This window comes from Ceratotherium simum, chromosome 1 (genome assembly GCF_057802395.1).
Source record: "Ceratotherium simum simum isolate JZ-2026a chromosome 1, ASM5780239v1, whole genome shotgun sequence".
Lineage (NCBI taxonomy): Eukaryota > Metazoa > Chordata > Mammalia > Perissodactyla > Rhinocerotidae > Ceratotherium > Ceratotherium simum.
The window spans coordinates 33133272-33147338 of NC_141900.1; the positions used below are offsets into that span (position 1 = coordinate 33133272).

The 14067-nt window shown below is 34.4% G+C and overlaps 1 protein-coding gene across 6 annotated transcripts in view; it reads left to right on the forward strand.

The window, feature by feature from the left end:
* RUNDC3B (RUN domain containing 3B) overlaps positions 1–14067 on the forward strand; it is a 171555-nt gene that overhangs the window by 56235 nt on the left and 101253 nt on the right. For all 6 annotated transcript variants that reach the window (XM_004431307.3, XM_014788146.2, XM_004431308.3 and 3 more), the window contains one exon: positions 5618–5751. In XM_004431307.3, coding sequence (XP_004431364.1) covers positions 5618–5751 — 134 coding nt within the window. The remainder of the gene's footprint in view (positions 1–5617; positions 5752–14067) is intronic.

Genomic DNA, 14067 nt, shown 5'->3' on the forward strand with positions numbered 1-14067 from the left:
TTTGCCATTCGTAAACCATTAGTGGGATATATTCCTTAGTTTCCTTTCTCCCAGGTAGAATCATTCCTTATTCATTTATTCAGAACTTTTTTACTGATTTCCTGCTGTAGGCAAAACACTGCTAGGCCTCTGTACTTATGACCTAGCCTTTTATTATATTTTTTAATTAGAAAAGAAATACATAGTCATTATTCTTAAAGATTACAGTAAGACAAAGGATAGAAAGTAGAAAATGAATGTCTTCTCATTTCCTCAATCCTAATTCCCACAAGTAATCATTTTTAAACAATTTCTTTTGTTTTATGTTCCCTATGTATAGCTTCAATCACTACTGAAACAAATTATGCTTGATTTCTTCAGGACTACACTTTTATGTGTAGTTCTCTGTATGGACTTCTGCCTTAAGAACTCTAATTCAATCTGCCAGTATTCTAAATCTTATGTTAAAAACACTGGTGGAAGAAAGAAACAAAACCTGTGTACTCAACTTGGAATGATGGTAAAATTACTGGGATAAAAAAGGCTATTAAGTCAAATTCAATTTTCAGATTTTTGGTGAACCTGGTTATCTTAATTTTTTTTATTTTGGAAGATTAAGAATTGACTAATTTTTGTGGGATCGATACATACTGTAGTTATTTGTTTGTGATAAATTCCTTACCAGTGAACAAAACATTAATTGTCAGGAACAGAGGATAATAATTACATTTTATAGATTAGCAACTGTGATTCATAGTTGCTGAATGATTTACTTGATGCATCCTGTAAGTAACATACAGAGCTAGCAATATAAGTACAATTGAGTATCTAATCTAGACTCAGACTTCTTAATATTCAGCTTAAAGTGTAAAGTTATTTTCAAAGTGTTTAAATTTGTTTTATTTTTTAAGAATATTAATATGAGACTTTAGGAAGTTAATTAAGGTCATAATTTTACCTTTAAAGCTGAGTGGTCTAATAAATATGAACGTCAACTAATATTTTTTTTTAAAGGAAAAGATTCTGACCTCTTGCAGAAATGGGAATTTTCTCTGTTTAGTAAAAAGATAATGGAAAATATTAAACTAACTTTCATAAATTAGCAGTAAGAAATTTGGGATTGCTGCTACAAAATTTAAAGTGAAAAGTGAAAAGTTAAATATCTAACTATTAATATATTGGCAACAATAAATCCACAGATAACCAATTTCCTTTAAGTATCTGAAAACTTTTGCAGTGATATCAGAGTGGTTTGTTAAAATCTGATGGGACTATCTCTTATTGCTTGTCTAGATGAATAACAGCTCCAAGGTAATAGTCTTTGATATTGTCATCTAGGTGATGTATTGTAACACTAACAGAACTTCACCTTGTGAGACTAGTTTTTCATTTGCTCTTTACATAGCTAAGCATTAATACAGAGGCTGGAGAAAGGAAGTCACTTAACAGATTCATTTATATTTTATATTATATTGTCAAAAAGTCATGTATCATTAGCCACTACTTAGTAGAGAACCACTTTTGAAATTTTAGTTCTTGTTCTTAAAACATCTCATTCTCGCCATAAAATAAGATATAAGCAAAACAGAAACATAGAAATAATATAGAAGAGTAATTTTAGAATAACATTAGACCCTAGAGATCACAGGCCATTTTTAGGTGCCTAAAATGAGGCAGTTTAGTGGGAAAGATATCACATAGCTGGTTAGCAGCAGATCACCTTTTAGTGTAGCAAACTTTTCACCTCTTATTTCTGTGCCTAAAATGAATTAGAGTTGGATTCATGGGATGGGAATAAGTTTTGAAAATCTTATTTAACTTTGTCATTGGTTAAAAAGTCAACTTCTAGGAACACGTGATTGAAATCATATTATACATCTATATACATCAAGAGCTTTAAAAAGAGAATTCTGTTAGTGACAGCATATCTCTGGAATAAAATTTCTTCAAAATATAGACTAGTCAGTTTCTTGCTATGTGATTTGCTTCTGCGGTTATTTTTAAAGGAAATGAGAATATCTTGGGAGTGATTATTTATTTAATAGTTATTTTTAAAGACATGATTAGCTTGTAGCATTGTTCTTTAATTTTTCTGTTGAATACTGGTTACACACTAATAGCCCAAGTACATCTTTTGTTAGCAGTTATTCTGTGTTTAAATAAAAGTGATGTGGAATAATAACATCTCAACCAATTGAACACTTGTATTATTTTTAATTAAATTCAACTCTTTTCATAGATGTAGAAATTATTTAATTATTTAAGTAAAATTCTAGGGTACAGACAGTTTACATGAGAGTTTGTTTGGAAGTTCTAACAAGGGAACTCCATCTTCTCTTAATCAAAGCAGATCATTCTGAATGTGAAAAGTTCAGTGTCTTGAATTAAGAACTTCACTTTGGAAATGATGCACGTGGAAGAGAAAGGAAGGCAGAATCAAGCCAAGTCATCCTCACGTCTAGTTTGTTGAGTAGATAAAAGTGTTGTGAAGATACTACTGGTTTATTTAAGGCCCTGCAAGTCATGATGATAGGTCATTCTGTTAATTGTCTCATTTCTCAGTTTGTAATCTTGGAAATCTTATTATCTTTTGGGTAAAAGTCTTATAGAGAGCGTATCCCACCCATAACAAGAGTCCTAAGGATTTAGTGCAGGATTTAGTGTCCATTCCCTATCTGTTTAACCTAAGCCTAGATTTTTAGTTTTTCTATATCTTTGTTTCCCCTCCTCCAAAATGGAGCTTTGTTATATTTTCTTGGTTTTTGACAGCTTTACTTTAAAACTTCTCATAAATTATTTTCCTTAGCTATGTCATATTCATGAGGTTTAAAATAAAGTCACCAGAGAAACCTTGTGATATCCTTTTCTTTAAGATCCCTGCCAGTGTGTAGTACTCTTGCGTGAGGGAGGTCTGGCAACTATACCTCTCATTTTTAAATTATGGAATGATCTCAATTAATAGAAGCCAAGGAAAATTATTTGAGACTAGAAACCTTTTAGGGAGGTAAATTTAGAAAGGTTAATATGGGAAAAGTTTGGATTACGGAGTAAGTTTTAAAGATTTTTCTAGATTCTAAGCAAGCAATGGGAAAAACTTAACTTTGCATCTCATTCCCACTTGTTTGTGGTGCAAGGAGAGCTTGGGTCCTTAACTATTTGTATGATAATAGTAATCACAGTAGTAATAATTGTTAACATCTGTCCTACGCTATATACTATTTGCTGCACATACGTTATGTCATCTAATCCTCACAATAGTGTTATCATGTAGGTACTACCGTTATTATCAAATATATTGTGGAAGAAACCCAGACTTCGAGAGTGAAGTTAAGTCATTTGCTTAAGATCGCATAGCTAGAAAGTGATCTAATTCAGGTCTACCTGATTCAAAAGCCCGTATTCTTAACCACTAGGCATCCTGTCTCCTCTCCAAATGACTGACAAATTGATAATAAAAAAATTGCCCTAAATACAAACTGTATTGAGACACTGTTCCAGGAGCTTTTTTAACTTAAGAAGAGAGGGGGCAAAGGGCAGTGATGGGGAGAGATTGAGAGGAAGAAGGGAAATTATAAATATTCCTATATATAGATTTCTGTTTGTTGGTAGTAAGATTTGATTTTTAAAGGGAAATTTGAGTTATATAGATATTTGAGTAAGGATTTATAGATACTTTTGTATTTTTATTTATATATAGACAAAGGTAAATATTTTTATCGGTAATATTTGATACTTGTAATCTACCATGCAGACATCTTGATACTAGATTGTCATTGAACTGTTACTGTAAAAAGATACTAATTTGATTTTTAAAATTCAGATTTTTATATGCATTGCAATTAAGTTGATCTGTTTTGTGCTGATTTGCCAACTGGTTTGTTTAACAAATATTTATTGAATGCCTACTGTGAGCCAAGCATTATGTCAAGTGCTAGAGATCGATTTAAAGACAAATAAGACACAATCTCTGCCTTAGTGACCTTACCACCTAATATGGGAGACAATCCAGTAAACAGATAATTATAAGGATAAGTAAGCATAGGGTGCTAATCCAGCACATAGGGGGGAACTGACCCACTGTGGAGATGACACATGGCTTACAAGAAGAGGAGGCCTTTAAAATATTCTGAATGATGAATAGGAGTTACCTATCGTGATATGTAGGCTTTCTATTGGTTGATTAACAATAAATATATTATTAGAAATACCAGGGGAATCTTTTTAAAAATACCAATGCCTGTGCCCTCCCCTAAAGATTCTGATTATTTAGTTTGGGTGGAGCCCAGGCATGAGTATTTTTTTGTGTGTGTGTGAAGAAGATTAGCCCTGAGCTAACATCTGTTGCCAATCGTCCTCTTTTTGCTGAGGAAGATTGGCCCTGGGCTAACATCTGTGCCCATCTTGCTCTACTTTATATGGGGCACTGCCACAGCATGGCTCGACAAGCGCTGTGTCGGTCCGCGCCCAGGATCTGAACCTGCGAACCCTGAGCTGCTGAAGCAGAGCACGCGAACTTAACCGGTACACCACCGGACCAGCCCCCAGGCATGAGTATTTTTAAAAAGCAGTCCAGTTATTCTTATGGGCTGCCATGGTTGAGAACCACTCAAATCTCATTTCAGACATTGCTCCTAAATTGGTGCTTGCTGACCAGAATACTTTCGATGTTGCTAGAGAGAAGCTTTTACTGGGGAAGGGAAGATTTGAGATAAATAAATAATTAATTCAAAACGAGGAAGCACAGATTTTAACATATAAAAGCAAATTTTTCTACGTTAAGATTGAACAATTTTCCTAGGTAATCATTCCAGACAACTGAAGAAAGTATTAAGATGTCTTTCATATCCCCTTTAAAAATATTAGGAGTACAGAATGGTTCCCATGGACCTTCTACTCAAAGTCCTGCATAGAAATATTAATACTAATATAAGATACACACAAAAGAACATTTGTTCATGAACAGACACATGATTACCCAAATCTGAAAGATTAGAATGGTAAATGCCTGAAGGACTTTTCAAGGATTGGTGACTAGAAGAGAGCAGATTAATGATAGTTAGAGGGGAGCTTTATGGCCTTATAGATGAGAATGGTTGGGTAGAAGATTATGAATGATTAGTGAATGTAGGATTCTAATTGATGATATTTACGTATAGGATAGACCACACATTGTTTGATTTCTTTGAAGTATCCCTATCAAGAGGAGGAGAAGGGTTGTGTTACTTTTTTCTATTTTTCTAGGTAGAGAAAGATTTAGAATGCAACTGGTGATGTTTAAATTAATGCTTAACTAGAACCACAAGGAAGGTTTTCTGTGTGCTATCTAAAAGACTATATTAGAATAGAGGATATTAAACTGCAAAAGATTTTTTAGTGTCTAGCTCCTTTTTATTTTATTTAGTTTGATTTTATTGTTGAGAAAACTGTAATCCAGATCCATTAAATAAATTGCCCAAAGTAACAACACTAGATAAAGGTAGAACAGGACCAGATTTAAGGCTTTTTGATTCTGAGGTCAGTACGCTTTCCACTGTGGCACACTATGTTGCCTTTTATTTTTCAGAATTGTAATCTTCTTGCATTTTGAATTTTCTAGTCTAGTTTTCTTTTATTTTGTATTACAATTTGTCTCCTGAAGGTCAAGTAACCTGGTTTGGTTATGAGAGTCCTCGTAGCTTCTGGGACTATATCAGAGTGGCTTGCCGGAAAGTTGCACAGAATTGTATCTGCAGCATTGAAAATATGGAAAATGTCAGTTCCTCTAGAGCTAAGGTAAGACATAAATAATAATATGTAATGTGTATAATCTAATCCTAAACAATTTTGACCCAAATAAAAAATTTTGAACTCTTTGCTATATAAAATATTTTTCTTTTCTTTGTTGGAATTAAGCGCTTGAGCAAATTTAACATCTTTCAGAGGCTTGTGTCCATTTTTTTTTTTTTTTATTGCATGTAGTTACTTTAGAATGCTCTTGAATCTTCACTGTTGCCTTATGAATAGCAGGAAGGTAGAAAGCTAGTCACTATGAATTTCTTTTTTAAGAAGCACAATGGTGGGTAAAATTGGTGGTGCCTTAGCACAAATAAAAGCAGTGGCATCAAGCTATACTAGTAGTCATTGAGTTCCTACCCACCATGCACTCAGTCTAAAAAATTAAAAAGCTGGTTTCACTTAAGAGTGTCCATGATGATGCAGTAAACATTATTAATTTTATTAACTCTCAATCCTTGAGTCCCCATTTTTTTAATATTCTGAGTGACAAAATGGGAAGTATGCATAAAGCATTTCTGCAGCATATTGAAATATGATGGTTGCCTCAAGGAAAAGTACTCATGCAGTTATTTGAATGTGAGCTGAACTAGACGGTTTTGTTAGATATCTAATACTATTTTTACTTGAAAGAAAAAAATACAAACTAGTTTTTGTACTAAAAGTACAAAACTAGATAGTTTTTTAGACTTAGGCATTTGGTAGACATTTCTTGAATAAAAATAGAATGAAGTGAGCCTGTTACTTCCAGGAAAGCAGCTGACAGTATTTGTTGCTGATGGTAAAATTAAAGCTTTCAAATAAAAATTAGAATTTTGGAAAATTTGTATTCACCATCTTAAGCTTGATAGCTTCCCTTCCCTCCAATGATATCAGCTTTTCTGAAAACATTGATGTTGATATTAACAAATGTATTTTTTAATTGTTTAATGAAATGTGTCAACATTTGGTAGATGTACATAACTCATATTTTCCAAATGACTGATGTGTGGAATTATAAAATCATGCATGAGTAAAAGATCCAGTCAAAGTGCAAGATAGACCAGTGGATTTAATGTAATACAGTATGAAAAATTGAATGATATGGTTATATTCTATGTTTTAACTAATCTTTAAGAAATTATCACTTACTGAGTTTTGATGTATAATCAAAGGAGAATATCCACAATTATCTGAAAAGGCTATTAAATGATTCCTTTTTCCAACTATGTATCTGTATGAGGCTAGATTTTCTTCATATGCTTCAACTAAAATAATGCATTGTAACAGATTGAATGCAAAAGCAGATATATAGTTCTCTTTCATTAAACCGTACATTAAAGAGATTTGAAAAAATGTAAAACAGAGCTACTTTTCTCACTATTATTTTTGTTTAGGAAAACATAGTTATTTTTCATAAAAATATGTTATTTATGTTAACATATAATGGGTTTATTATTTTTTTTAATTACCTAACATTTTAAAAGTTTCCAATTTTAACTTATAGTACAGTAAATATGGATAGATGTAGCCTATATAAAAGCTCTTTGGGATCTTTAGTGTTTTTAAAATTGTGAAAAGTCTGAGCTGCTGATATAAGCCATATCAGCTTTAGTTTAGGAGTTTTATTTATTTATTTTATTGGATTTTCATAGTAGCTTTCCTTACTGTTTTTGACATTTAAGAATTACAGAATGAAACATAAGTGGAAAATGGAGATTGGAAATAGATATGTACAGTTTTATGATTGACATAATTCAATTCATTATTTCACAATTATAAACTTATAAATTACATGTCTGTATAATAAACAAAAATATAACAATCATCTTTCAAAAGTGTAGTTTCTAAGTTTATTGTTCTTATATCCAATTTTTTTTTTTTTTTGGCTGAGGAGGAGTTGCCCTGAGGTAAGAGCTGTTGCCAATCTTCCTCTTTTTTTTTTTTTTTTTTTTTGTGAGGAGGATCAGCCCTGAGCTAACATCCATGCCAATCCTCCTCTTTTTGCTGAGGAAGACTGGCCTTGAGCTAACATCTATTGCCAATCCTCCTCCATTTTTTTCCCCCTTTTCTCCCCAAAGCCCCAGTAGATAGTTGTATGTCATAGTTGCACATCCCTCTAGTTGCTGTATGTGGGATGCCACTTCAACATGGCCAGACAAGTGGTGCATCAGTGCACGCCTGGGATCCGAACCAGGGCTGCCGCTAGTGGAGCACGCGCACGTAACTGCTAAGCCACGGGGCTGGCCCCTTCCTCTTTTTTTTTGCTTGAGCAAGATTCACCCTAAGCTAACATCCATGCCAGTCTTCCTCTGTTTTATGTGGGACGCCACCACAGCATGGCTTGACAAGTGGTGCATCGGTGCACGCCCGGGATCCGAACCTGCGAACCCCAGGCCGCCAAAGCGGAGCATGGGCACTTAACTGCTATGTGACCAGGCCAGCCCCCTTAAACATTTTTAAATTCATAATATGGAAGTGTATCTTTGGATAAGGTTTATAACTAGATTTTTGTCACCTTTTGAAGACCTAGGCTGAAGCTGTAGAGTTCACTTTCTGAAACCACTGATCCCTCCTTCATTGCCTCCTGCCAGTCTCCAACCAAGGGGTTGTCTGAGCAACAGTTAACTTTCTGCTTCAGTACCTTCTAACACTTTTAGATGGAATTGGTTTTCCATTCCGCCTCATGCTTTTTTTTTAAGCTAATAAATTCCTTCATCTTTAAGTCAATTATAGCTAAATTTTTTTAATTAATAATTTTTTTCTCATAGATGTTTAAATCTTGTTTTTTTATTGTATATTAAAAGATTTTAGTCACAACTATTGTCTCAGGAGTCCTTTAGGTTCCATTTTCTTAAACTATTCAACTTATTTATGCATTTACTTTTTAATTGATTGACTACAGGTTTAAAAAATGCAATTTGAATTCTCCTTTGAATCTTAGTTGAATTTGTGTCAGTTTTCCTTATTGTTTAAGAATAATATCTTGGTTTCTGTTGGTTAAGATTAAAAGACTAGCTGTAATTTGGATGAGTCAAGTCTATAAAAATAGATAACATTCCAGGTGGTACATAAACTTTATTTTCAAATTAAAAGTAGATGAGATCAACCTGACAAGTATATTCTAAACCCCTTCAATAATGGAGAGAATATATTTACAGAACTAGCATATCCCCAAATACAAAAGTAATTGAGAAGTCAATAAACATAAAAATGTAGCATTTGAACCTGGGTGGACCAAAGAAACCCAAACCCTAGGTGACCACCTCTTTAATGAGGCTCTTGGGACTAGGCCCTGCACAGCAAGATGCTGTCCAGCAGAGAGAATTAATATTTATTCTGTAAAAAACCAGTGTTGTGTAGCAAAACACAATGGAACAATCATGTTCCAAATCCTACATTTATATTTTTGTTTTGCTCAGGCATCCATTTAATGGGGAAGGAGATCTGTGATTTGCCTGGTTATCCTGGGAAAAGTCTGTAGGCAAAGATTACCTCTGTCTTTATTCATTGCAGTGGGAAGAGCAAAGTACTTAATCTACTCAGTAAATCTCACCTGCCAAGTGTCAAGATTGAAAGATTAAGCAAATACCTCAGATGACAGGTTTATTGAGCCTTTGAGTTGCAGTGTGGAGTGACTGATAACATACATAGCACTCTTATCCAGTCTTGACACTTGTGAAAACATATCAGAACTGAAGCCTCAAACTTACATGCTAAAAAAATGTGCAACTCAGTACACTTGGGACCAAAACAGATCTTCATTTTTGAACTCTGTATAAGAAGCCAGATTCACTCTAAAATACACCTTTAGGGTGATGTGGATGACATTTTAAGCAATGGAAGACAAGATGCACTATGGAGCAATGCCTAACTCAGTATAGAAACATTCTTTGAATTTAGTTGAGTTGATTGAATCAGGATTGTGTCCTAGTACCACTGTACAACTTAGATTCATATCGTAGAAACTTGCCCCCATGGGATATCTGGTGCTTAGTCACTCTAAGCTAAGATGTATGAAATGCAGACGATTCCCTTTCTTTGCTTAGCCTGTGACTAGTTGAGCCTATTTTCCAGGGCCTAACCACAGCCTAAGAGTAGAATAGAGTATTTGAATTGCAGATCATGTCAGTAATCTTTCCATCTCAGACATATTTGCAGCTATTCTTTCTACAATATGCAGGGGTTCTGGGACATGGGGTTTCTATACATCAACTTACTTAGATTTCACACTAGAATTAGCACTCAGAAAAATAACTTCATCTCAACAGGCACTTATTTCTCAACAGGTGCTTATTTCATTGCCTTCTGAACTCACCTGTCTTCCCTATCTACTATTTGGCCAATTACTTATAAGCATAATATATGATCTCTGACAGAAACCCCCTAATAGGGTCCTTAGTTACTATTGCTTTTGATCTTGCAGATATTTCCATTGGATTTTCCTAGTATTCCAACTGATTTTAAACTCAGGAAATCCTTTTTCCTTTTTCATTTTTTTAAAATATTGATTGATTGATTGGTGAGGAGGATTGGCCCTGAGCTAACATCCATTGCCAATCCTCCTCTTTTTGCTTGAGGAAGATGGTCCCTGAGCTAACGCCTATGCCAATCTTCCTCTACCTTTTTGTATATGGAATGCCACCACAGCATGGCTTGATGAGCAGTATGTAGATCCGTGCCCGGGATCCAAATCCACGAAGCCCGGGCCGCCGAAGCAGAGGTGAACTTAACCACTACACTATTGGGCTGGCCCCTCATTTTTTATTTTTTTGACCTCAAAGTATGAGCTCTGTGCTATTCTTGAGTTCTTCCTACCTTCCTGCATATCTTGTGTGTTTTTTTTCTTTTTCTTTATTTTTAAGAACAGTTCTTATTTTTGGCTAAGTTAGGCTTTCCTAGTTTGTGGTTGCTTACCCTGTACATTCCTTCTATTATTGAATTTAACATATTAGACCAATTTCTGAATATACTAGTCACTTCAGCCATCCATGTATCCATGCATCCTCCATCCAGTAAATTTTTATGGAACACCTATACCATGTCAGAACTGTGAATGTGGTCCTTAATACATTCTTATGACATATATCCCTAATCCTTTCTAGTCTTTCTTGGTCTCATTTTCTTGTTTACTTTTTCCCTTGTTCAGAAGCTGGCCTTGTCAGTGCTCTGTCCCAGAGGTAGGTTAGCCAAATTTTCTACTGAAAGAGTCAGAGGCAGAGGAGGTATTAATTACAGATATACCAGAGGTATCAAATACTATAACTTTACAGTAAAATATAGTATTGCAAAGAGGCCATTTTTTAATGATCATTTTCTATTACTGACTCATAAATCTATCTCCTCTTTTAACCACCACTTCTTATCCCTGGTTCTTTATTGTGATGGCCCCAAACCTGGAATAATGTTAGAAATACTTGGGGAGCTTTAAAAATAAACAGTTTCCTAGGCAGAAACCAGAGATATTCTGATTCTGCCCATTTGTTTTACATTCTACCCATTTTAAATACTAACTTCATATGAATCCTTCTAAAATACCGTTTTCCTCATGTCATTCCTTTTCTCTGCTTCTCACTGATGGCTCCAATGCTTAGTAGCTGTGAGCAAGTTACTTATCTCCTTTAGTTTTATCCACTTATTCAACAAGTAGGTATTGAGTGCCTACTCTGTGTCTGGAACTATTATAAATACTGAGATTACAGTGGAGTGGTGAAGAAGATGGCAAAGAGAAAATGTTATGTACATTACATTTTGGTAATACAGCAAACAAATAAATATATACATAGTATAATCTCAAGGGCAATGAAAAAAATGAAACCAGTTAAGAGGTTAGAAAGTGATAGGAGTGGTGGAGGAGAGCACACTCTTTTAGATAGGGTGGTTAGGGAAGGCTTCTGTGAGGCAGGAGCATTTGAGCCAGGATGTGAATTATGGGAAGAAATGTGCTGTGCAGATATTGAGCAGAGGAAGCAAGGTGTAGAATATGGTCATGATCAAGAGTTTGGATATTATTCTCAATGCAATGGGGAGCTACTTGAGGGTTTCTTTCTTACTTTTAATGTTTTTTAAAGAGGTAGAGTACTGTAATCTGATTTACATTTTTAAAAGATCAACTGAGTACCATATGGGGAATGCATAGACAGGAGGGTGGGAGCAGAGAGTCCAGTTAGGAGGGTATAAATGGAATCTAAAAAAGAGATGATCCTGGAGGTGAGAAATGAATCAGTTTCTGCTTCTGGTGATAACAGAATAGCTTGTATCAGAGGAACTCTTCCGCCAAGAACAAATATAAAGATTGGATAAAATACACAAAGCAACAAATTTAAGACATAAGAGAACAACCAGGGCATGATAACTCCAGTGGCCACAATCCTGGGGAGAAGGATGGTACATGAGGTAAGCCCCACATTCATCTTGGCTTTTAGCCTAAGGGCATTTGTCTGTTCCCATTATAGGTATAGAGGCTAAGCAGAAAGTGCTGAGGGGTGAGGGATAATTGTTTTAGTTTCTCTGGGCTAGAGAAACAGAAATTGGAGCTTGGAACTCCCAGTGAAACCAGGTCTTAATTGAGAGGAGAGGACTGAAGACAAATTTGCCTGAAGTTGTACGTGCAGTTTTCCTGTGAGGTGTTTGCCAACTTTTAGTCAGCTGAAGCACAGAGCAAAAGTCTTATAAACCAAGCTGAAAGCAGCAGGTAGGAGGCGAAAAAGCTGATCAAAGGTTTCACAGTCTTGTTGTGCAGAGACAGAGGTTAGAGTGCAAGGTCAAGCAAGTGGGAGGGTCACTGTAAACACTCCATGCGTTTATTTGAGACCTCAGCATGGCTGCACCTTGGGAGTAAGGGAAATTCAGATGAAGACCAGCCCAGAAAAGGCCTAAAAGTGGTGCCGTTAAATGGTGCAAGGTGATTTTAAAGTATACTGTCTGCCTATCCAGAAGAAAAATAAATCTACTGTAGAGAAAGGTAGCATTAGAGCTGCTACAAATTTCCATACGCAATGTCCAGTACTCAATCAAAAAATCACCAGACATCAGAAAACAAGATCAAATGACCAAAAGAAATATAAAAAAGGCAATTGAAACAGATGTATGGGAGATGCAGATAATAGACTTTTAAGTAATTATAATAGGTTCAAGAAAATATAAATGAGGATTAGTAATTCTAGAGAACTGGACTAAATAAGAAAATCAAAATAGAAAACTACAGAATATTCGTTCTTACCAAACATAGAACTTATACAAAAATTGATCATTTGCTGAGCTATAATTTATCTCAGTGAATTTCAAAGCGTTGAAATCATATAACATATGTTCTCTAACCACAGTAGAATTAAGCTAGAATCATTAACAAAAAGATATCTAGAAAATGTTTATATGAGTCAAAATTGAGAAGGACTTCTAAATAATTCATGGATGAAAGAAGAAACTACAATTGCAATTGAAAAATATTTGGAAAGTAATGATAATGAAAATGAACCATATAAAAACTTGTGCTTAGAGGAAAATAGGCTTAGGTAGGATTTTATGTATTTAAAAAATAAAGTTTGAAAATCAGTGATCAAAGTTTTCATCTAAAGAAGCTGTAAAAAAGAAAAAAATAATAAATGCAAAGTAGAAGGAAAGAAATAATGAGCAAAAATTCAGTTAAATTAAGACAAATGTTCACTAGAAGAAAATCAACTAAACCAAAAGTTGGTGTTTTTAAAAAGATTAATACAATTGATAAGTTTCTAGCAAGACTATTCAAGAAAAAAAGAGATTATAAATTGCCAGTATCAGGAATGAAGAATAGGCCAACCATAGACTTTACAGACATTAAAAATCCTAAAAGAGGATATTATGAATAACTTCATACCTATAAATTTGAAAATTTAGATGAAATGGGCAAATTCTTTGAAAAATGTTGCTTACAAAACTAACACAAAAAGGAAGAAAACATCTGAATATTCTGATATCTACTAAAGAAATTGAATCTATGGTTAAAAATCTTCCCCTCGGCAGGCCCATTTTTTAATCGAGTTGTCTTTTTCTTATGTATTTGTAAGAATTCTTTGTATTTTATGAATGAGAGTCTTTTGTCAGATACATATAATGCAAATATCTGTGCCCACTCTGTGATTTGTCTTTTCACTCTCTTAAATGATTACAGTTCATCTCCTGAAACAGGAGGGAAGGTAGAGTATATGGGTATAAATTTCGATTAGGTTGGTCGATTTGGTGGTGAGATGAGTTTCCTGTCTTCTAGTTGTCTATTTTTTGTTTTCTCATATAGTAAAGTAGGGATAGTATTGTAACCTAATACAGGATTCTTGGGAGGATTAAATATCTTAATGTATA